Source organism: Phaethon lepturus, unplaced genomic scaffold (genome assembly GCF_000687285.1).
Source record: "Phaethon lepturus isolate BGI_N335 unplaced genomic scaffold, ASM68728v1 scaffold7142, whole genome shotgun sequence".
In the NCBI taxonomy this organism is placed as follows: Eukaryota; Metazoa; Chordata; class Aves; order Phaethontiformes; family Phaethontidae; genus Phaethon; species Phaethon lepturus.
Genome location: NW_010523988.1, coordinates 9,253 through 34,226, shown reverse-complemented (window position 1 = coordinate 34,226; position 24,974 = coordinate 9,253). Strand labels below are relative to the sequence as shown.

The following is a 24,974-nucleotide window of genomic DNA, read 5'->3' as shown; positions in this document are numbered from 1 at the left end:
TTTTAAACCTATACAAAGCTTTGAAATACTGACCGAAAATGACATCCTGCCTCCTGATGACATCCTTTTCTTGCTTGCTACAGAACACTGGATCCACAACAAGACTCCAGGACTCTGCCTCAAACTCTTGTGCATCTGTGCGGAGATCAGTCCACTGAGACAAATCCACATCATCTACAACAAAACGCGTACCTCATTAACACCAGCATATGAACAGTAAGGGGAGTCCCTTTGCACCTGCAGATCTATTCACATAATAAGGGGAACACATCACAGGGATGACCTTTGGAGAAGGTTTCTGCAAACATTGGCAGTGGCTTTACAGAGAAGTTTGCCAGGTGTCAGTATTATTACCAAAGTGTTGAAATGCAAATGTGACAGCGAGGGAGAACAAAAAACCCCACCTTTCTTTTCTCAGATTAAATCCTTTTTATACTTGCTTGGCAAAGTTTTTAAAATTTAAAAATAAAACCCAACATTTTCAAAACTAGTTTTGGTGGTGGAGAGGCACTGGCCATTTTGCAGATGTCCAGTGAGAGATATCTGCACCATTCTTTGTGAGCAAATGCCCTTCAGCTTTGAAATTCAGTCTCACACGTAGCTGTAGAAAAAGCCTATTTCTATTCACTTCACAAGGATAATGTAGCCATTGTAGGAGGGCAGTTCACCAGTGAGAGGTAAGATTTTGGGGCTACTGAGGAAATAAGTGATGTAGGTTTACATTTTGCAATGTAGACTGTCAATGGAGATGATTAGATGAGTGCAGAAGAAAAGTATATTGCTGTTCTGGTTCTGCAAGCATGTGAAATACATTTATCCCAGTTATTTTCAAATGGTAACACCACACAAAAATATTCTAAAAGTTATCAAAGAGTTAGTTACAAGGAAGAAAGGAAAAGTTGTATTTTAAGATTAATGCATCTGATCATACCATTTTAATGAGGGACACAATTGTAATTATCAAAAATACGTGCTTTCTTTTAGCAGATGAAGTGGCTTCCTGTGTCAACTAAGGAGTTTTTCTATTTTGCACTTTCCAATACAGGTTTGTAAAATGTGCAGTACTTCTCACCTTCCATCATAAAATGATCCATCGAAGAAAAGGTCCCTAATGCTTGTAACATCTCTTCAGACCGTGACTTGGACCTCCAGGTGCTGGTCTCGGAGTCTTGTTCAGAAAATGGTGCAGACCTCCTATAGCAGGAAAAAAAAAAAAAATCCCACATTTTTTTAATGGTTTCAATTTTCCTAGAAAGGTTGAATGATGTGTTTAGGATAGTTCCCTGGCAGCTGCCTTCTACCTTTCAAAACTGGCACTGGGGACACTTTTGGACAAGAAGTGGGACTGTTGTGAGGCTTCCCTCCTTCCAGCAGACAGTCCGATAGGCAGAGAGGAAGAAGAATGCACTGGGGAGAGCACTGTCTGTGAAACATCTCCAGGCAGGGAATCTGTGAGGCAAACCACAACGCAAAATTCTGACAAACAATGTAGAGTATGTCATCGACAGCACAGTTATATTGTGAAATGCTATCTCGTGTTCATATAGACCTACACTGGGTATCAAGAATGTCCGCTTGCCATGGTACAAGACTGTGATGCTGTCCCACGGAATATAAAGATAAGCCTGTAGGCAAAGAAGAATATCTCCAGTGTGAACATTACTGGTAGGAAAACAACCTCAAATCATACATGCTCTAGCATTGCAACCTGAATGCAGGAGACCCAGATATTTGTGCATACGACCAAAAGCACAAGACAGAACTGACTACTTTTGATATTCACTTTCACTGAAAACAAAACATAGTAATACTCCCACTTATTTTAGCAGAGAAGGAGTTAATTCAAGAGCCATTTCTTTAAAAAATCCTACTCATATCAGAGACACACACACTTTCTTACAGATACTTAAATGAGAAACACACAAATGATGTAGTAAAGTTCATATTGTCAGTCCCAGGATTTTTAACCACGGGTTAACTTAGAAGTGCTAGGTTTACTCTTCTTAACTTACTTGTTACACCTGCTTGGGGTTTGTTTTTATTATGGTATCTCTCCTGGGATTTCTGAAAAAAGAAGAATTTTTTGAAATTGCAATGAAAACATAGCTGGTAACAGACTAAATAGTCAAGTAGTAACTCACTGCCGCGTATCATCACACAATGGGCTTCAAGAAAATGGTCCTAAATTATGGTCCTAATTTCTACCTATAACCAATAAATCCAAGTTTATTACTTAACAGTAGATAACTATATCCAGAGTAGAATGGTATTATTTGTACTACTACTGAATCTCTTTATTTGAAACCAAGTCACTGAGAGCATTCTACTTTCTCCATATGACTACTGCCTGTGAAGGCTGCAAGAAAAGGCATTCACATTCAGGGCTTTATAGTCAAATAAACTTGAAGCACTTGTGGCAGGGCACTACCTGAGGAAGCCTGGGTATCACACGCAGAATCAATCCCCCTTCTAAACTGCACTTTTGCAAAACCTGTAGCAAAAGCCTGCTGTGCTTAAGCATGTATTTCACTTGAGATGGGTCAGTGAACGTTTTCTGCACCTCATTCTTCTTGAGAGGAGCCAAAGGTGGTAGGGGCTCTTGTGTCCTCTTGATAGAAAACCCACCAGTCCCAGTAAATAAAGGTACCACTTCAGCTGTCCTAATGCCCTAAAGTTGCCCAGAAATTTGTGCAAGGCTATAATGCAACAACTATAACCAAAATAAATAAAAACACCTGATTTATGTCCAGTCTAAGGCTTGTTTACCCTGAAGAGTCTCTGTGGAAACATGTTGTCCCTGCAAGTCACCATAATGCAAAACTCAGCTACATCAGTAAAACACACTCCACTAATTTGAAAAAAGACCTGTATTGCTGCAGTACACTCCTCTGCAAGTCCCATTTTATTCCATGAGGGCAGAAACCTTACACAACTATTTTTGATAGTGACTTTTTTGTCATGATAACCTCACCATGCCTGTGTTCCTACCTACAAGGAGATAGTATCCATCAACTATAGCGCTGATTTTGCCCTGCAGTGGCAGCTGAGCACTGGGAGTGACTGCCTCGGCAGGCTGTGGAGTCTATTCCTCCAGAGACTTTCCAGAAGACATCAGACAAACATCTGCCCAAATTGTTACCTAGATGTCAGCCTGCCTGAGGGTAAGGAGATGGACTAGGTCGCCTCCCTAAGCCCCTTCCATATCTGCTTTCCATTATTCCAAACACAGGAGATCCTCCTTCCTACACGAGGGGATATCTGTGGTTTTGAGGAGCGTTTCCTTTTAAGCCCTTTCTGTATCCCTCCAGACACACTATTTTATAATTTGACCTTGCAACTCTTCAAAAACAGAAATATTTCTTTACACTTATTTTTGACCCCCTTCTAAAAACTGTTGTTCAAGCACAGTGCTTGCTCTGCTGCTCACATTAGATGTTTTGACAGCCTTGCAGCCCCTTGCACACAGGCACTGGGTCTGGGCCGGCTGTGTGTACTTTCTTTTTTCCTTCGTGACATTTCTAGACCCCTTGGAAAGCAGGCATGCTGTAGTAAGAACAGTGCAGTATAGGAAGTTACCTTGGTGCACAGAGGAGCAGACTCCTTGCAGCTTTTATGCACAATCACGTTGCAATCTGAAACAGAAGGTGCATTTCAAAGACTGGCACCCAACAGGGTCCCCACAGAAAATGCTACTCTGAGGCTTCACATTTTTCCCTCCTCCATGTCCACTTACTAACGTGGCCCTTAGATGCTTTGATGTTCCAGCCCCCGGCTAGGAAAGTGTCTTTGCCTATCGTGCTGGGGCTAGGAGATGGTCCCTCCTGAAGCTGTCACCCGCCGTCCTTCCTCCCTGCCTTGCCAACCTCGGCTCGTTACATAAACCAGGTACATCCAAATCTAGGCAAGGTTTCTTCTTGAAACAAAACACTGAACCAGGATCCCAAAGCAGGATTCGGAATACTGTAAGGTCACACGTGAAAACCAGCAACTACTTACGGGAGCACTGCAGTGACTCCTTTCCTAGGAGGGCCTTTTCACAGGTCATACATGGGACAACTCCCGAGAAGGTCCCGTTCATAAAATTGTGCCTGCTCAGCTTCTCTTTATCTTTGGTATCTTTATTTTTTGTCTTCATGCCCAACAGCAGAGGCAGGAAAAAAAGTAAAAAAAGGGACATTAGAAAGGAAGATAAATTAATTCAGTCTTAAGAACACTAAAACAATCCCTTTGAAGAGCAAAATATTCTAAAACATTCATTCCCTAGAAGACTTGTAACCGTACACTGTATTATTACATTCAAGATTGCTGAAGTCCTAAAATGATGCAGGCATTGCTTTCACTGGCAGCTAATCAGGCAAGCATTATCAAGGAAGACTGGCAGAAATACATTCATAAAGCTGCAAAAAGGAAAGGGCTGGGGGGAGCGGGGGAAAAAAAAAAAAGTATCTACAAACTGTCATTGACTTGCTGCACATACAAACAAATATCAGTGTCTACACCTCCCTAAGGCATACATGCAAACTCGTGCCTCTGCAGTTAAACCTGCAGTTATATAAATTTAGACGATTTGTCTTTAGATCTTAAAAGACATGAGAAATAACCTATTTTTAATGAGTGTTAATGAATTTAATCAATTCTGCCTATTTTTACAGTACGCTGCTTGGTGCGAGTATACTTTTCCCCGAGCAGCCCTGATATTTATTCTTTAGGAGACAGGCTTATGTATGGCTGATGGGCAGGACATACGTGTTTGCAGCCAGTTCTGTCACTTGTGAAGATACTGCCTCAGCCAACCATCCTCACATCTAGGTACGTTCGGATATCCTGGAGCACTGGAAGGCATACTAGAAAGCCTACAAAACTGCCAGAAGGCCAACCGGAAAGATCCTGTAGGCCAAACCCATCTCTCAAGCTGCTAATTGATGCTGTTAATCTAAATTTCAGATGTCTCAAAATTAAACACATATCATAGTATGCATGTTTGACTGTGCAGGCCTCAAGTCTGCAAGTCTTTAACACTAAGCAGTACTTACTCATGCAAGAAGTCCCATTAACTTCAAATAAGGCAAATTCAACTGATTACATGCCAACGTAGAAGTCACAGACTCACGTACTTATTGAGAGTAATTGCAAGAACAGGCCCATACTTCTTAATTTTATGTAACAAAGAAAATTATTTCTTAAAGACAATTCATCCATATAAACTTTGGCTAAATCTTCAAATGACATTATTAATAACATCACAAAAATGACAAGGGAAATACTTTATATTGTTCAGCAAAGGCTACTGTTGAAAAGGAAAGCTGTTTTCTAATATGAAGGCTATTTCAGGGTACCCTGCATACGTTTTAAAATTGAAAAATAAAGATAAAAGTTTCTTCCTATTACTTAAATGGTTTTGTAACAAACAACAACTTACCTTTACATAAAAATTTAGATTCTCATCTGTAATTCATTTAATTACAGTGACATAATTACACGTAATAATACAGACATAAACCCCAAATTACCTTGCTCTTATTCCGTGTGCTGGTCATTCTGTTCATCAGAAAGCTGAAAGTCCGACTCACTTTACATTTTTCAGACTCGTTTTTTGAGGGTACAATGTATTTATTCCATTCCTCCTCCTGAATCCTAAAACAGAGACCAGTGAAAAAACCCTCATTCCAGTGGCAACAGTCCCTTAAAACAGAGCAGAATCTGGACTTTTGCTTGTTTCACCTAACACTTACAATTACATTTTATTACGAGCTTAGTCGGTGTTATTAAAAAGACTGCAACCCCTCTTTGTAGAAAGGAGTAACAGGGGCCCAAGGAGCGCTCTGAACCTGCAACGTGTTACAAGCTTGCCCAGCTCACGGTCGGTATCAAAAGCCTCCCTGCTTTCACTACGGTGTTTTTGGACCTCCCTCCAGTGGAGAGGAGCTCCCGTCGCGAGCAGGGGCACATCCCTACCGTGCAGCTCCCACAGCGGTGCCCAGCGCATCTCCGCCGCGGGAGGTGCGCGGTGAGGACGGCACGGAGAGCGCCGGGCTGAGCTCAGCACGGGGTTTAGGCATGGCCTTACAGACCCCCTGGGCAGGCAGCACTCCCCGAAACTGCTGCTAAAAACCCCGCTGCGAGGGGTGGCAAGGCTTCTTCCCCGCTCAGCTCCCTAGATGGCATTCTTGCACAGACCTGCTGCCGGCGCCGCAGAACGCGGGTGCGACAAGTACCCGTACCTTTTCTCTCGGGACTGCTCGGGCAGGCTGTACGCTCGCTCTGCAAGACATAAACAGTGTTCGGGCACTCAGACTGCAAGGTCGTCAGGTTTATTTGAAACGCACGACCTCCATCGGGCCGTTAAGCTTGTCATTAAGGGCTTGCAATGTCATTTCAAAGTTAGGAAAGCACACACATTAGAAGCAGCATTCATGAGGGTAAGACCGCTGCCTGCTAAGCTTTGTTTAGTTGACAGAATCTGCCAGAACTGAGATGGATACCAGTGAATGCCAGTATCTGCAAACAGTCTTTTTTTAAGAATAACAAAAATGTTTCTTTTGTTTTTCTTAACAACCCAGACTTGAATGATTCACACTTCATTTTGCTTTTTATACAATTTGTTGTAAAATACCTAAATGACATTCTTCTAATATTTGTAATTACCTATCTTATGCAGGTTTATCTACAGTATTAAAAAAATTTAAGTCTCTCTACATAAAGAAGAGTATTACTAGTCTATGTACTGCAGAGGATGTGTAATGTGTTACAAGTTTACATCACAGAAACAATAGAGAGGACTCAAGGGGACACTTTTCAACAAACTGTCTAAAAAGCAAAATAAAAGACAAATAATTCAGTTGGGTTGTTCTGGAAAGAAAAAAAAAAAAACCACCACAACGGCAAACACGATAGAGACCATACTACCATTTCCAAATTAGAAGTCATTCCATTCTGTAGACCTTTTTTGCAGAGCTACCACAGGTATGGTTCAGAAAGATACTTAAACACCTGCCTAAGTCAAAGCATCAGACGATGCCTTCCCTAGAGTTAGATACAGACTGAAATGTGCTTCGCTGAACTAGCATGTCTTCAGCCAAACACAGACTTCAGGTTAGTGAGAGCTAGAATATTTACCAAAGAAGCAGGGAGACTAAAAGGGCATTTCAGTTAGTTGCCAGGCACAACCTGTGCCTCAGGATGCTTTCAGAAAAAACGAAGGCCATGTACCCATGGGAGATGGAAGACAGCCTCATGCAAAACAGCACCATGGGGTTGGCACTGAGGTACTTACTACAAGGGTGGAGCAGAGACACTGACTTAGAGAGTGAAAGAGCCTGAAGGAGGGATCGACCACTGTTCGTGAGCACACCATCTACAGAGCAGGGACAAATCCTTTACTGGTACAGCCTGGTAATACCTTCTTGAATAAAAGCAGGCAGTTGTTTAAACCTGAGCATACTGAAAAGCTTCCATCAGAAACGGATAGTGATTTCCCACTTTTTTCTCATACTTTGTGCAAGAAAGACCGTCCTGTTGCCATCCTGCATTCAACTGCTTTGGCTTACGTTTCTTTGCAATGTACAAGGTCAGCAGCACCTCCCTCCTGCACGGCTAAGCCCTGGACGCAATGGCCAAAGCACTGACACCTTTGGAGGGGGAAAGGGCAGGTTTTCAGTGCGCAGACACCTGCAGAGACCCAGACCCAATCCCGCTACAGCCCGCAGAGATCAGGATCAACCAGCTTCTTGGACCAAGCTCTTGGGCTAGTCCCGTAGCCAGATGTGAGCACAGCTGTGCCTGCCCCACACAGTAATCACCACTGCCAGGTGCCAGACACTCTGTTCAATGCTCCTGTCCCCGCAAAACGCTGGCAAGACAAGGGACGAGGCAGGAGATGCTGGTGGCAGGGAAGGAACAGCAGGAACCTCAGCAGACCACCACCCTCCCTCCCAGCAGCACACTGCATCTGCCGTGCGGGCTGCAGAACAGCCCGTCTCCCAGGCATGGACAGGAAAGCATCTCCACCTTCTCCACAAGACAGGTAAAGGACCAGCACCAACTGTCCCAGGAGGAAGGGGAGAGAGAATGAGCAGGACATCACCCAAGCCCAGGTCAGGTCAGAGTAGGTAATGGTGTCAGGATGAAGCTTAACGGGCTGACACCAACAATCCCTTGGCTGCAAGGTCAAAGGAATTCTGTTGTAATTTCAACACCACACTGCTGATCTGCCATTCTCTACTTCTGTGACATGCTTCCCTCTTCCTTCTGCCTTGTTTTGTCAAAGACTTCTCACCTAATCTGTTGGATACAAACGTTTACAAATACATTAAGAGATGGGGAAAAATACAACACAGCTGCGCACCGCAGGCTGCAATACATACTCCTCCTTACCAGGGGACACAAAATCTTACAGTGAATTTAGACAACCACAGACAAGTTATTCACTGCACTGTTTAACACAGTTTCTTAAGGAAAAAAAAGATGTCTGCAGTCACTGTATGTCTGCCCATCAGTTTTCTCCATCTCAATCCCCAACAGCTTTTGAATTTGTTAACTGGTTTCAAAGTTAACGGTAACATTTCCACAACTTTTGCGTGTTTTCACATTCAGTGTCATAGAATCACAGAATGGTCTGGGTGGAAGGGACCTTCAAAGATCACCTAGTCCAACCCCCCTGCCATAGGCAGGAATACCTTCCACTAGATCAGGTTGCTCAAAGCCTCATCCAACCTAAACTTGAACGCTTCCAGTGACAGGGCATCCACAACTGCTCTGGGTTCCATCCCATCTGGTTCAATCTAACTCACATCTTGCTCAGGACTAGTGGAAAGCTAACAGGAGGGAGAGACAACCTGGAAGTATGGCAACAGACAGGGTTATAGCGACAGAGGCCAGGTCTCTTGAAATGCAAGTGGTTTTTAATTGATGTGATCTGTATGAAAAGCACAGTATTGCTTTGCATGGTTTTCAAATACAACCCATACCCTCACTGCAAAAAGTGTGGGTTTTCTACTAAATATCAAACTACATGTCAAGAAATAAAGCATGTTGGAAACAATTTGTAAAAAATTACAAGCTCTTGGAGCTGTACCTCTGGTTTCACTTGATGGAGAGGGTCGTTTTTGCTCCCCAGCCTTGGAGATAATAGCCCATCCCTGTTTCAGTGATTGCCCAGGATCTACAAGAAGCTGGGGCCATCTGCCCTGTGTGATGCCTGTTCTGCGTCCTCCTCCTGAGCTTCCTCATGGTCTCTGATGGGCACCCAGTGGGAGGCTGGGGTAATCATCTTCCAAAAAGAAGATTACTGCCCTTGCCTGCTTTACTTTGTCTGACTAATGCTCTCCCAGTTTGTGTGCCCTCACGAGGATCAGCTGCTCTATCACAGGAGGACATGACAGGGCAGTAGGCAGGAGAAGAGTGAGAGACAACGGTAGGGCTATATGAAGGCAACCAAACCCTGCTTCCATGCATGTTGGCAAAGTCTGTGTACAGGACAGGCCTGCGTAAAGCCATCAGCACTGGGCTGAAGCAGGCAGGCATGGGCTGAAGCTGGGCAGGTGCAAAGCCAGAGCACTGACCTTCATTCAAATCCCCAGCTGTGAAGTCCCGAGGAATGCGAGGTCTTCCTAATAAACCTTTGGGCGAGGAGCAGGAATAGGAGCGTGACCGAATCCCAGACACTGTGCATTCCTACAATTGCAGCAAATTAAAATTTGTGTCATTTTGAAATGCATCAGAAACAGAAACAAAATAAATCAGAGACAGAATTTCTGAAAGATGGCTGAACACACGCACACATTTTCTTGGCTCCATTAAAGCTTTTAAGTTGAAGTATGATTTTTGACAACTTCATCTGAATTCTCAAGAAGTCTGTCATATTTCCACCATGCTACATTTTTGTGTATTACAGGAAATAATTTGTGGGTACAAGTTAGACTAAGAAAATGCTTACATTATTCTCCAGTTTGGTGGCAAGCACCATCCAAACAGTGTTGCTGGCCATTATATCTGATGACCAAGCTATCTTCTTTTACCAAGGGAACCATTAACCTTAGTACTTTAATACCTTAAGAACATCTCATGTATACTAACACCCTGCCTTGGTAATTATTGATGTCAGAGTTTCCAAAGAAAGGAGTTAGCCTCCTTCTTTCTTCTCTCTGCGTTTTTTTTTATTGTGCCTGAAAAGAATTTCTCATCTCCAAATATGCCAATGATAAGGCTTGAAAGGAAACCCCCTGATTTTTGATACATCATTTACTTTTCAACAGAGCAAACTCCTGAACTGCTTACCTCATTGTGTTTAAAAGTAGCCCTAACAGAATTCAGTGTTTGTGCTGGACTTTTTTTTCTCACTTCATGTAATCATTTGCCAAAGGTCAGATAAAGCTCTAAAGTGGCAAGAAGCCTAATAAAATCATGAAGAATCCCTAGGAACAAAAAGTAACTCTATGCAAGTGCCTGAAGATCTCAGAAATGGCACCATGGTCTAATGAAAATGAAGCTAGCCAGGATACTTTAGAAAACCATAATGAAGAGGAGAGATTTGCACTGGTCAATGCACAAAACCCAACTGAATTTCCCCTGAATCTAGCAATTGTTTTAAAACAGGCAGCAGGCTGTTTTATACTTTACAAAGCTGTTACCCTTTCACATAACTACAGCTGGTTAAACATTTCCTCACTAAATATATTTTCTTTAGAAAACCTCAGGTTCAGTGAATCAGCATATTTCCTTTGAAACACTTCTGATAAATGATGCTTTTTTTAAAGCTGGAGTGAATCTCCAATGGACTTTTCCCATTGCTGCTGCTGATCCCAGACACAATTGAGGAGCTCCAGCTCCACAACCTTGTGTGTGCTTGTCTCCAGAGGGACTAGCACTGCCAGCTGGGAATGCATTTTTCCCCTTCAGATTCAGATGTTTCTCACATGTTTTCAGTGATATACTTAAAAGGAAAACAATGCAAACCAAGAGTGTATCAAATACCTTGGGCTGCAGACTGGTAGGTAAGTCTAATCCATCTCTGCTACAAGCCATGGCCTCTGAAGAGCTGAGGGGAGCATAGTGAACATGGGATCTGTCTGAAACACCTCCACTTCCACCGTCTACTTCAAGGTCATCGAGACTTGAACTGAAGCGTACAACAAAGTCTATAATTACTATGAATTCTAGTTACAATCCATCTCAACCTTAATGCAACATGCAAAGATACTGCTGTATACACTGACCAATGACAACGCAAACCACCACGATTATGTCAGGTAAGTCATGCTCTGAGTACCCTCTCAGGTTTGCAGTCACCTGGTCACGGTCAGTCACTCTGTACAGGACTCATCTGACCCAACCTCATGGATCTGCAGTACAGTCGTGCATCGCCCACGATCACACAGACTCCCATCACAGTCAGCCACCTCTGGAGGATGATTTTCAGACCCATGTTCAGCACCTCCCTTAAAAATGTCATGTTTTGTTCCACATATGTACCTGCCTCTCCACATAAATGATAAGGAGAACTGAGACAACCAGCTCAGATTTCAGTATTAAGATACGTGGGTATATACGGATACTTTGTGGGCACGTGTATTTGAAAGATATGACGTGGCTATTCACAGACATCTTTTTTTCTACATCTGTGACTTGATGGAGGATGGAAGAGAAAACTAACAAGACAGATGAAGGTGGGCCTGAGACCATTTTTGAGATTCATTCCAAAAGATATAAACTTAAAAACATACAGGACTATAAACAGACTGAGAAAAATCTCTGTCTAAATCAATACCCCAAACACCTAAAGGCTACTTGATTCGGGAGGGTTCCTGAGAGGAAGAGCACAGTAAGGTTTCTCAGCAGTACCAGGATTTCCCGGGATGGATCCCATTAGCTGCAAGAGCAAGTTCATGGTCTCTTCATCAGAGTGACTGGAAGGAACGGTTGACTGCTTGCAATAACATTCCAGCCTTACAACATAAAACTTTCAATTATGTGTGGTATTTCTAAATAGCCAGAGTCCCTACCAGGAATAATAGCACAATAATTCCTTCACACACCACTACAATTCACTTTGTTGAAGGGCAAATCTATCAATACTGTCCAAAACTACTTCCTTGTTACACTTCTGAAGACCTAGACCATCTTTCGTAATGTTTCCTAGTAATAGCCCATGTGTTATCTCAGAAACAAGTTATTTAACTGCATTATCAGTTACTGTCATATTTTAAAATTGGCAAAGCAATATATGTCTATGTCAATAGACAAGCATATGTGTTTTACTGGGGGTAACTTACACGGGGAATTTTTCTGACATAAAAAGCTGGTTTAGAGATCTGCTAAGTAACTTGCCACATCACCTCAGATACTTCAAAAAAGGCGTTGCTGGGATTACATATTGATAGTATCATTTTATGTGTAATATTTGGATCACTTATTGTTGACATATTAAGGTCAATCCCATCTCTCCGAAAATTCATATAAGCTCTTACAGCTCACGTACAGGGACCTGACTTAGGTCTTAAAAAAAGGTGGAAACATCTAAAAATACACAGAAGAAAAATGCTTATGACAGAAAGGCAGAAGAAGACTATTTCTAGTAATCTACATGATATCTCCATAGCTAGTAAAAATAAAAGGTTTGCGAAAGAACAACTCCTAGTCTCACATTTATTGTCTTATTTGTATTAAGGTTCCTCCTAGTGAGACTTCATAGTTGCATAAGAAACTCAGAATTAAGGCAGAGAAAATGTTATTGCCCCTTCAATCAACAACGGACAGACACTACTGCTTCCTTACTGTTTTTACATAGATATGATGCCATACCTCCAGCTAGTCCAAACACTCTTAAGAGGTGGGAGACAGATTCAAATTTCCTCCTGTACAAGGAGGAACTGATTTCATGCCTCTTCTATCCAGAGAAGCCTGGACAGATGTCTCTTCTTATCCAGAGAAGCAATAAAGCCTTTTTATAAAGGAAATCTACTAATTATTAAAAACTTATATAAATAATTAAAAAATTATTTAAAAAAATTATAAATTCATCTTCAAAGCCCTCTGCATTCCTGAAGCCAACCAGTTCACAACACAACCTAAAGCCATGTGGAGGAGTATCCTCAGACTGCTCTGCTGGCAGCAAACCTGCGTACCAGCAAAAGAGCACAAAAACAGTCTGAACTTATCAGAAACATGAGCTGTACTCTGTAGTATGTCTTTTGAGGTAAAAAAATATATGCAAGTAAGTCGGTCCTTCTACAGGCTAGTGCAAAGAATGGAAAGATTCCCAGAGTTCAACAGATTTTGGACTATTTTCTTAATGGAAAATACAACTGAGGAAAACTAGGGTGAAATTCTGGTTTCTGACAAAAATGACACAATGGAAACTCTTACAGTGAACAGCTGATTCTGGTTTTTTTTTTTAAAGAACACATACAAGAAAAAAGGTATAAAAGTACAAATTTGCATTAAAAATTAATTTACTTAGAGGACACCTTTTATTTGTTAAAAATGTCTTCATACCTATTTTATGAAAACAGATCATTAAGACAATTTATATATCAGTGATTGAAAACAGTGACTTTACTGCAGTAATATTATTTATTACTCCAGATTCTGCTCCATCTTTTGAAATAAAAGGTCATCATAAATAATCCTTACTCTGGCCAGATCATCAACTCAATTCCATACCTTCTTTTTTTCACATCAGCATACAGTTGGCCCCGATCCTTAATAAATCCGTGGGTCTTGAATGGAAGGTATGAATCTGCTCCATACAGATCAGAAGGTGAAACAGTATGTCTTAAACCTGCATTTTCTCCATTTTTCATTGACCTTTCATTTTCTTCATTTGGAACATATACATATTGGTCATTCTCCTCAAGGGAGGGAGAGGAAGAGCTCTTAGCCATCAGGATTGAGTTGGTGGGATTCAAATATTCACTGCTGACACCATCTCCATGAACATAGTTAGTCTTTAAATCTCCAGCCTACAGAGAAAAAAATGAATGCTGGTAAGAGGCAGTAACAAGATGTATTGTCAGGGAACAAGGATCAGACTAGTTTACCATTTTATTTATGGTTATATGTTTTGCCTTCCCCCACTCCCCCATTGCTTTTTACAGCACATGAATTGAAAGCAAGTTATACGGCTAAGATATTTGAGACCTTGCATTACTTTTTTCCATAAATAGAACAGCAACGAATTGGTATTTGGAAGTCTAATGGAATTCTCACTCATGTTTATACCTTTTGTTAAATGTTTCAATTCATATATTTATAGCTTTGATTAAAAAAATATCCTTAAGTCAAGCAAAAAATATGCATAACATATCACTGTGAGAGACATATGGAGAGGAATTCAAAGACTGTGCAATTTAATTTAGAAAAATCAGCCTACACATCAATGCACTTTTAATTTTCCAGCACAAATTTTCTAAGCTTTGAGATGAAGACACATGACCTGGAACAGAGGTTCTCCAGGGGAGGAAGGGAAAGGAATCTTTATTTTTTGCCATTAAGCAATTATGGACATGAAGAACCCCTTCACTTGCACAAAGACAGGAATGGAGTTGGGAATTATGTTTTCTCAGGTATAGGGATCAGGATTTAGTCCCTGGTAATAAATAATTCTTTGTGCAGCTGAGGTTGAATTCTCCTGTCAACTCTGCAGAGAATATTAAAATACAGTTTATTGTCAGTCTTTTAGTTAGATGCTACTGTCATCTATTTAGATGCTGAATAATATTGAAAAGTCACATCGCCACTGAAAACACTCAACTTCCAAAAAACACCTGTATAAAAGCAAGAAGAAAGGAAGCGTCTCCAAAGCCATGGCCTTTCAGATTGCGGACTTCCTCCTCTCCAGCCCCACTTGAGATATGTTTTCACCCCCATTGTAATGATGTTTCTCTTCATAAAAGACAGAAAGAACTGCTGGCATTTTTACAGCAGCCCATGTCTGCATTCAAAGATTCGGCACATGCAAGTCTGGAATTACTTTTGTTGCGCTGTGCAGATGAGATGCACGAAGGTAAAATGCTTCTCCCAGGTCTTACACAGCTCTTCCCCCCTTCAAAGTTATTCCTGCCCAGGCAGCAATTCCCCTCCGCACCAGAGGCACCTCCTCCAGCAGCCGCTCCAGCTCCTGCTGCGTGGTGCTTAGCGGGAGAATTTGCCTCCAATCAGCAATTTAACAAATTTGCATGCGGTTCGGTATTGAGCAAAGGTTCGTAATCCAAGTTGAAGGACCCCCCCCAGCAATATACCCAGGCAATATCCACATCCGTAACGCTTCTGCAGCTCTGTCCTTCCAACCATTGTTAAAGTCAGGGGTTCACAGATTGCATATATAGACCCCTGCCAGCTGCTTGCTCCTAGGTCATTATTTCACGCATCTTTCAGTAACCTTAGGTGCATTTTGAGCACGCTGGCCTCTGGCTGAAACTTCCGCCTCAGTTGTCACAATGAATCAGACCTGCAGTGAACGCTGTGGCTGAAGTGTTTCAGGGAATGGGGAAAAAAAAAGGGGGAAGGGGCAGAATCACACTTGCAAAATCTCAGTCTTCTCCTAACATTATGATCTCATAATTTCTTACTCCTATATTCCAACGTTCACGCCAGGGAGAAGCCACAGCAGGTTACAAATAAAGAAATCACTTCAACCATCACTGAAACATAGCTACGTACCATCAGAATTTGGCCGCTGCTTAACTACACACAACCGCTATACACAAGAGTTGTACTAGTCCCCCCTGCCCAAGTTATGGTATCTGAGGGTGACCATGAAGGAGAGATTTCAGGTGCAACATGATGATATAAAATATGATTTGGTCTGGACACTCCAGCTCATCTCAAGATGGTGAGAAATATATCAGAAACACGAATACTAAGTCAGGTTCTCTAGTATTAGAATGCTCCATGCCAGTTGTAGGTCATGGACTTCACCTTCTCAGCAGTATCACATTTTTGTTGAGCCTCTAAGCTTAGCTATGAGCTTATAATTAATTTCTAAAATTAGCCAGCATCAGCAAATTCACCTCTTTTGTGAACGTAAGAATTCAGAAAATCTGAAGTGCACATAAACAAGTTACATAGTGTTAATGTTTCTTAGAAAGAAGCAATGCAATCTAGCTCACAAACACACAAGGAAGACAGTAAGAGCTGCCTTAGAGTTCTCCCTACAGACTAGGAAGAATAATTCCTATCATCAACTGAATCTGTTAAAAGAGGCCTCATAAACGGGTTACAAACTACAGCTGAGAAGTGTGAGGTATTACTGGTTTTATTTTAGACCTTTATTAATTGGCCACACACCATTGCTGACAGATCCAGAAGATCCTACTATCACATAACAGAAGATGATGAAAAAAATCCCAAAAGTTCAAACATAAGCTTACTTGGTCTACTACCATGCAGTTTGCATATACTTCATCACTTCCACTCAGCATGGCAGAAAGTCTGGTTGCAGCAAAGAAAGTAGGTGGAGCCTTGAGTTTCCTGAGAACATCAAGGGTAGAGTGTCTCTGCTCTGGAAAAAAGAAATTGTGGAAGATATGCCATTAAATCTCAAACCATTTTCTTCTCATGTATATATGCTGTCATAAAAATGGCAAAGTTAAACATTAAGCATCAAATCTTAGGATTACAATTTGAGTAATATTTGTGTGGCAACCCAAAAATCTGCCCATTTTGTAATTGCCTCACTTGCTGTATGTGCCAAGAAGCCTATAGTTGACAAGCCTCTAAAAGGTACCACAGAATCATTCATATAACTTAAAAATAAGTGTTCCTGTATCTTGGCTAGCAAAACCTTCTATTTTCCACCTAAGCTAGTACTCTGTAGAGATCTGTGGTTGCAAATGTACATAGGACAAGATTTATGGGCTGGGATTAAATATGCATGATTCTGACCTATACATTAAATACCTAACATCTGATACATTATATAAATGGAATACTGTTCAACTGCAGCCAAATAAGGACTCTCCTAAAGCACTCTACCTACTAGAAGCAACATAAATACTAATCTTAAACCAATAAAGCAGATTACTGTTCTTGGAAAAAAAACAGCAACAAAATTGTAAGAGGGATATAAATAAAACACCACTGATAGTGCCTTTATAGACTGACAGCAGTCAATCAAGATTTGACCCATGAACAACACATTTAGGATAAAGACTGCATCTCATCTGCTTTTGGTACTGAAATGAGAAATTACCAGTTTCACCAGAAATCATTAACAGAAATTCAGAGTTTAGTTTTCAATAGTGTGTCCGTGACTGCAAATATGGTAAGAAGCTGCACTTTATTCCATGGCTTTGAGCAGCAGAAAACCTAACCAAGTGCTACAGAAACACTGTCAATCTGCCCTGCAGGCCCACGTCTCTTAAAGCTGCTTATAAGTATGAAGCGTATGCACCAATCCAGCACTTGAGCTGGTAGTCAAGGCCTCATATTATCTTCTGATTGTAAAAGGAGCAAAATTTGAGAAAGCAGAAACCAATCTTCTTCTAGGTGGTGTGAAAACAGGCTTAAACAAAAAAATCACAAGTTGTAATTTCCTTATTTTATGATGCTGCAAGTCAAACATTGCCACTGGAAGTGAACTGAGGTAGACTAGCATAAGAATTATGTGATAGAGAAAGTTATCATACCAAGCAAAATATCCGAAATCAAAACTCTCAATGAACTTAACTCCAGTTTGTCTGTTATTGAAAATTATGCAAAAAATCCTTCTTAGTCTGCATCAGAAATTTACTTTCTGCAAAGGTGAAAAGGAAAAGGTACCACTAAAGACTCTCCCCAGGCTATATTGCTAAAGTAATGTAACTGCTTTTGGTAGATCACAGAATCATATAGCATGGTTTGGGTTGGAAAGGAACTTATTTAAATATCATCTAGTCCAATCCCCCTGCCATGGGCAAGGACATCTTTCTCTAGATCAGGTTGCTCAAAGCCCCATCCAAGATGCCTATTGCCATCAGACTGCAAGAAAAGTTGTAACGAAGAAATAGCACTGGATTAGAAACCACACTTACCAAGGCCTATGGCATTTGTTCCTTTGGGAAAAACAAAACAAAACAAAAAAGCTCACAGACCATTGCCAAAATTGCAATGCTACACCACAGCTTTTATTTAATTTTAAGAGGCTATCTCATAAAGCCCAAGAACAGTAAGCTCTATACTTAAGAGAAAACTGGAAATTCTCATTTAGAAATGGCACACTATGAATTATTTGGTTTCTAGTCCTGGCAGGCCTTGTGGGATCTCATACCATTAAAATATCCTTACGCTTCTCATTTTGCTTCTTCCTCCTTCAAGAATTTTAACGTGATTTTTGTGACTGCCATCTTGAGAACCGCTAAAGCTACAAACCACTTCCTCACATCTGTCAAGATCCCAAAGCCTTTGTTTATAAATGGTATAAAAGCATTGTTTTCTACAGCAGTTCATCAGAATTTGGCAGCTAAAATCATATGGAAATGTGATTTGGCAAAACTGGCAGTACTTTCTTGCGGCAAGTAAAGCTGCGAAAGGGATGGTCTTAAACTAACAACAGGAAGAAAAAAAAGTCACGCTTTCCATTGCTTCTTGTACATTTATTATTACCTTCCCCAGCACGCACTCACTCCTGTATGTAAATCCCCTGGGTACAACTGGCACGGGCGGTATTCGGCCCCAGTGCTAGGCTGCAAAGGTTTGATACACACCCCTGAAAAACAGCCCAGGTGTTAGGGATTCCCAAATCACGGCGTACACCCAAGCCTATGGAGACAGTTTCTTGACTACAGCAACAGTCCCCACTGCTGAGGTCTCTACAGTCAGCTAATGGACTCCGCTACGAATTACATGTCCCGAGCCAGGAACAAGAAAATCCCCCTATTCCTTCACATTTTTTACTTACATAGCAACTTTTAACACCAAATTTTACATTATTTTAAAATTCTGTAAAAGACTAACAACCTAAGTAACAATTTCTGAAGAAAACCACTGCAACTACAAGAAGATATATCAGAGTATGTTATCTGCAGTGCTTTCCATCAATAAATCTGTATTATCACTGACAAATGCCGTATGTTTTTCTGGCGATGTTCTGGTCAGTCTGTTGTTAAAGGTGAGATGTCTGAATACATATTCATTGGGGCTTTAAATGAACAGACAAAAGGTAGCAGGTTATTTTGGGCTTCATGTTGCAATATGACCCCACTGTACCTCCTTACTCCCACTCTGCCCCCCAGTTTCAAACATGCATGAAGGGACCACTACATCAAACTAACTTTGTAACGAGAGAAGTATTTCAAGACTTTGCTGAACGCAGGGGAGAGCATCATTAATTACACATTGACTGTGCTAGTAACTTATTTCCACTGGACAAGTCCGCATAGTTTAAAAAGTGACAAAACCATCACAAACGCCCAGATCACACACTGCTTGCCTACACCCCCACTAATTGCCTCCAGCCTCCCTCGCTGGCTACAAGTCATCTGGATCTTATGGGGACCATTAGCAGACCTTCCTCCAGGTTAACGTGGCAGCAAGCAATAGCTTGCTGCACTGGGTACCAGTAGCAATACGCAGCAAAGCTGTCCTTGCCTGGAAGATGAGGAATAGCAACAAAATGTGTTTTCAAACAAAAACGTCTCGAAAAATCTCCCCCACCCATTCGAAATGCTTATTCTCACCGCAGATGCAAAACTTCAGCACAGCTTATGGGAAGACAGGTAAGAGTACCAGGGGAAACTGGCACTTCTTGTGGGAGTAAAGGTGCCCCACAGAGTTTTAGCTGTGAAAGTCACTAATGGACTTCAAGATGCTTACTTTGGTAAAAATGACCCAAACACCACAGAGCTGAGTTGCTCTGGTACTGAAACAACGCAGCAAGCACAGCTCACCAAGCTGATCCCCCCGCTAGAACTGAACGTTCTCTGGCTGTACACTGTGCCATGGCCACAGAAGAAGAAAAAAATAAAAGCATGTCTCCTTTAGCCGAGGCTGTGGCTCTCTGCCATCTGCCTGGTAAACAGTCGAGAAAGATGTATGCGTTATTTAGATGTAGGTGAACAAAAGGCACAGGGCTGGGAAGCATAATCTCCAAACATGGATAAAATAAAAGACCTTGACCAATGAATAACGAGGCACAAGTTCTCTACATCTTCTCCCATGTTGTCATCAAAGTTATACAGCAAACGCTGCTCGTGTTACCAGGCACAAAAGTTTATAAAAATACTTCAACTTTAAAAAAAAAAAAAAAAAAACACAATCATCACAGCAATAATTCAAAACATGCTTTATGCTGGCATATGAAAATGTATAGCCTTGAATGACCTGTGTCAGAAAATGGCAAGAACATAACACTGACTGTTTTTCCACAAAAATCAAAACTTAAATTGTTCTATGAGACAGCACACAGCAGAAGATGAAATACATCAATGTGAGCAAGCTGAAAGCCAGGAAAAAAAATTACAAATTCCCTTCTCTAGATACGATGAATAGTTTTCAGACATCACCACATTTACCCCCAGCAATCTGAGCAGGGGTTAATGTTTAACTGAAGTAACAGAGCTATGAAGTCAGCGAAAAATGCAGGCAGTTAAGTGCATGGATCACGCAGGACTGCCGAAATACTCCTGTAAATGCAGAAGCGGTCACCTGAATTTGGAGAAAGAAGTCCACACATTCTTGGTGAGGGGCTGACCAAAGTGACATGCATGTCTGTAATGTGTGGTCCACATCTAATGGGGCATCTGTATCCCCAATTCAGGTATCTTAGTGCTTCATTCAGACACTGCAACTACTCATGAATGCAAAATTAAGCAAGTACGTAAGAATAGCGTTACACAGAGGGTAAAGCAAGGTAGGCTTTGAAGTGCTCCTGTCGTAAAGACAAACATTTAACTGTTCTAAATCTATAGAGTAGAAACCAAAGCATTGCATTTCCTATATACTACATGGAGAGGATCAGGCATCTGGGTGCTAGAAATCAGACCATCATGTTCAAGATGTGGTCCTAAAGTAGCCACTAAGAAACACTGAGGACAAAGGCGCTCATCAACCACTGACTTTGATCTTTGTCACCTAAACGTGAGACATGAGAAAGCATCCCTTTCCAACCTGGGATTCACAGCCCTGACCTCCCTCCCTGGAGCAGGCACCTTGCCTACTATACAAATAAATATACAAACACAAATAAGTTGCTATTTCATTTTATACAACAGCACAACAGATAAAGTACTTTCCCAAGACACAGGATGCTTAGTTCCAATTCCCACCTCTGCCCAAGTGGCCTCGGCACGTGACTCCCACCTCCCCACAGAGTGGGACAGGCTTGTCAGAGACAGGTATCCTCAGCACCCCTGAAGGTTGTTTTAACGCCTCCAAAAAGGCTCTGAGAGTCACTGCACTGTCCTGCAGGCAAGGAACAAAATGTGGACCCCCTCCCCAGCCCAACCACTAAAACACGGTCGTGTTCACATGCTCTGTGGAGCCTAATTAACCTTCAATCATGCCGTGCACAGGCAGCCGCAGCAGGAGGGAGGGAGCCTGCAAGGCACGGCCCAAAGGTGTGCAGGCTGCCCTTGGCTCCTGCCAGCCCCCCGGAGTTCAGGGGGACGGACGGGGCTCCACCACCTAGGCTGAGAGCAGGGACAAAAGCTGGCCTGGGGACACACAGGGAACCTAAAATCTGGGAATGCTGATGGGTATGTTGCAAAGTGGGGTGGGTGAGACTTTCCGCTTTGGACTCTGTCAGCGGAGGTTTGCGGAGCTCCCCTTGCCTCCCGGGGGGAGCAACCCCAGAGCAGGACACCAGCAGCCTGCTGTTTCGGAGGGGAAGGGAGGAGGTTGACATTTCATTGCCCAGATCAGCTGGAGCACCCAGCGCAGGTACCCAACGATGACCTCATGACTTTCGGGGTGGGGAGGAAGAATCCCGCTCCGCTTCCCATCGGGCACTACAGGTCTCTTGTTCACCGAGACCTGAGCTCCCGCAGGAGGGAGAGGCACCCGTGAGGTATGTGCCCCACACCTGCGCACCAGGACCAACTGTCCCAGTTCAGGTACTAACAGAAAAAACAAAAACACACAGATCGCGAGCGTAGATCCTGAGCCTGCTGTCCCCTTGCAGAGGTGCTTCTCCCACCCCGTCGGCAGCCAGAATTTCAATTCCCCAAGCACAACTGAATCCTAGGACTTTACCACTAGAACATGTGCAGGCACTCAAGAGCACGTTCTTCCTCCAACAACCCCACATACATGTCAGCTGTGCATACAAGCCACATGTGCTGGTATACTATTAACAGGGATGGGAAACAAGACGCAATACTGAAACATGCAAACACTAGATCTGCATACAGTGCTTTACAACAGGGGAAGTATTAAAAAAAAAAAGGCTGTCTAAAGATAAAATAAATAACAACAGCATTAGTGCTACGGAGGATGGCTGTGCAGCTACAGCATTTACAGATAAGAGTCCTCATGAGAGATGTAAAGAACACACACCATGCAACTTGCAACCCATTTCATCTTCTTTGCAAAACGCATGTTCCTCCATACGCATTGCAGAAACTCCTATGCACTTGGGAAATACTAGATTTCCCCATGAATAAAAGTAAAAAGTTCATAAAGTGTTCTGCACGTTAAGATGTGCATTCTGTACACATTTTTTACTCTAAAACTAGGTCAAAGTCTCAGTCTGTGTAAACATGATTCTCCTGGCTCACTGACTTTAATGACACTGATGGATCTTACTGCTCTTACTTGTTTTTTAATCCCTTTCTCAAACACACAAAAGCAATTTTATGCAAGGAAGCACAAATTAAATTTTTTGCCATTCTTTCTCTTCATTTCTTTGCTTTAAGATGTAGTAAAAATTTATCTGTCCTCATTAAAGCTTTCAATGAGAGCTCTTCCTAACATAAACGTGCTGGTCAGTGCCTTTCAACCTCCTTAAAAACCCCTTTATCATACTGACAACATTTATAATGCTTACCTCCCAAAGACTTTTCCACAAAGGAGGGCAGTGTCTAACTGTGCAAAGACAGTAACTGACCCTGCCACCAAAGAGAGTAACTGACCCTTTGGCTTTCTTTCACAGAAAGCAAAAAAGATTTCCCGCTTCATTCTGGTAAGATTTTTGTACATAATATAAAAAAAAAAAAAAAATCCTGTTAGCTGTTGAGGCGTATTTGAATTACCAAATTCTCTCTGAATGAAAACAACTGTAACCAGCAGAGCTTTCTGCAGCCGCTGCCGTGCTGTGCAGCTCCCAGGGCACCAGAGCTTCTCAGTGAGAGCTACACATGCAACCAGAAGGAAAAAAAAGCTCTAACAGAGTAAAGAAATAAAAACTACTTTAAAGAACAGTACATAATGTGGAGAAAACACTTTCTTCTTGCTTAACAAATTCCAACACCATTATCTACAAAAGCATAACTAACAGTGAGGTAGAGTTTCAAGAGAAAACAAAAGCATGCGAGCTGTTCATAGCCACCTGCACACAACCAGACAATGAAAAGGAGGCAGAGCTATCAAGCAAGAGTCACTTAAAAGACGACAGCTTTTTCTACCTGGTTTGGATGCCCTTCTTCGAATCCTCATTTTAGGCAACGAAGGCCAAGAGTAATTAAAAGGTGAATCAGAGTCTGAGTCCATTTTTGTGCTAAATAAACAGAAAGCAGATTCCCAAAGTTGCACTTTGTTGTTCTCAACAGCAAGTCAAGTCTAAGAGTGATGTAAAATAAAGGAATGGACAAAGAAGGATCAAATTGCCCACTAAACACAGGGGAGGGAGAAGCTGCAAATGTTTGCTCTCTTCAGGCGTCCAGGCATGTAGACAGATCAGGCTGCAAATATTAAGGCAGAAGCAAGGAGGTTAAAGTATGAGAGCTTCGAGTGGAGCTGTTGCATCGTGGTCCAGAGCTATTTGAAAGGTCACTGTGTGCCAATGAATCATTAACTCACCTTTCCATTTTGATGTAAATGAAAACAATAGGAGCCGAGTAAGGAATGAGAAAATACATCTCAAAAGTAAACAAACTATTGCAAGCTTTTTCAAAGCTTTGTTTCAAAGTTAAAAGTGGGGTTTACAAGGACTCTCAAATTAAGGACAGGCAAAATGCTGGAGTTAAAGAAGCCAACTATTAACAGTAAGCTAAAAGCACGAATCAATCTGCTGGACTCTATATTACTGCAGAGCAATACCTCTTCTCCCAGTATTTACAACTTTGGCAAGACCTCGGGATGCTGCAGCTGGAAAAGTAGCGATAACCCACTCAAAATCTGTCACTCCCATCTTTCTAGCTCAAATGAGCTTAAAGCTTAAGTGTTATAAAGAAAGATTACACTGTCATTAGAGGAGCTCTTTTATAATATTTACTCTGAATAGTATTTTCTCCTTCACACAGTAACCAAGTTAGACAGTGAATCATAAGGATTTTGTAGAGCTGGCACCTCTACAGCTCTGGTTTAACCTCACGGCAACGCACAATACAGCTAGTGACTAATTTACAACAAATCCTCCATTCTTACACAGTCTCCCTGAACAACTCATAGGCAATTAGTATTCAGTAGGAACTCATTACCCCTTCCCCCAACATCTTTACACTACACAAACTACATTTTTTTTAAACAAGCTCAAATGTGGCTATACAAGAGCTAATACAAAAATAACATGTCCACTGTTTCTTAACCAGCTCCACCAAACATTTCTTTTAGTTACTCCACAATGTATGTGTTTTTGTATTCCACATAAAGGAGGAGAGGCAATGTGGATCAGCTTAAATGTCAGTTTTTGGAAGATGATGACATTTGAGCTTGTTAACATTCCTTACTTCACTTCAATTATTTTTCGGGCTGCTGAGGTCTGCAGCGCTACTTCTGTATTATGTTTCAAGTGATTCCTCAATACGCATTTCAGTCGGTGATAACAACGTATTTGTTGAAAGAAAATAATGCAATTCAAATGCAAATTTAATTCAAAACCCATTAGAAAAATATCTATCACGTTT

At 41.7% G+C, this 24,974-nt stretch overlaps 1 protein-coding gene across 1 annotated transcript in view; it reads right to left on the bottom strand.

The window, feature by feature from the left end:
• ARHGEF28 (Rho guanine nucleotide exchange factor (GEF) 28) overlaps nucleotides 1-23,619 on the bottom strand; it is a gene marked incomplete at its 3' end in the record, with an annotated part of 44,024 nt that extends 20,405 nt beyond the window's left edge. Inside the window, exons 1-13 of the mRNA XM_010282288.1 lie at nucleotides 23,535-23,619; nucleotides 16,368-16,498; nucleotides 13,660-13,958; nucleotides 10,972-11,116; nucleotides 9,561-9,672; nucleotides 6,222-6,261; nucleotides 5,511-5,634; nucleotides 3,997-4,129; nucleotides 3,577-3,632; nucleotides 2,013-2,064; nucleotides 1,302-1,449; nucleotides 1,073-1,194; nucleotides 34-174 (exon numbers count right to left, since the gene is read on the bottom strand). Of these exons, the coding sequence (XP_010280590.1) occupies nucleotides 34-174; nucleotides 1,073-1,194; nucleotides 1,302-1,449; nucleotides 2,013-2,064; nucleotides 3,577-3,632; nucleotides 3,997-4,129; nucleotides 5,511-5,634; nucleotides 6,222-6,261; nucleotides 9,561-9,672; nucleotides 10,972-11,116; nucleotides 13,660-13,958; nucleotides 16,368-16,498; nucleotides 23,535-23,619 (1,588 nt within the window). The remainder of the gene's footprint in view (nucleotides 1-33; nucleotides 175-1,072; nucleotides 1,195-1,301; nucleotides 1,450-2,012; nucleotides 2,065-3,576; nucleotides 3,633-3,996; nucleotides 4,130-5,510; nucleotides 5,635-6,221; nucleotides 6,262-9,560; nucleotides 9,673-10,971; nucleotides 11,117-13,659; nucleotides 13,959-16,367; nucleotides 16,499-23,534) is intronic.
• Nucleotides 23,620-24,974: the final 1,355 nt, after the last annotated feature.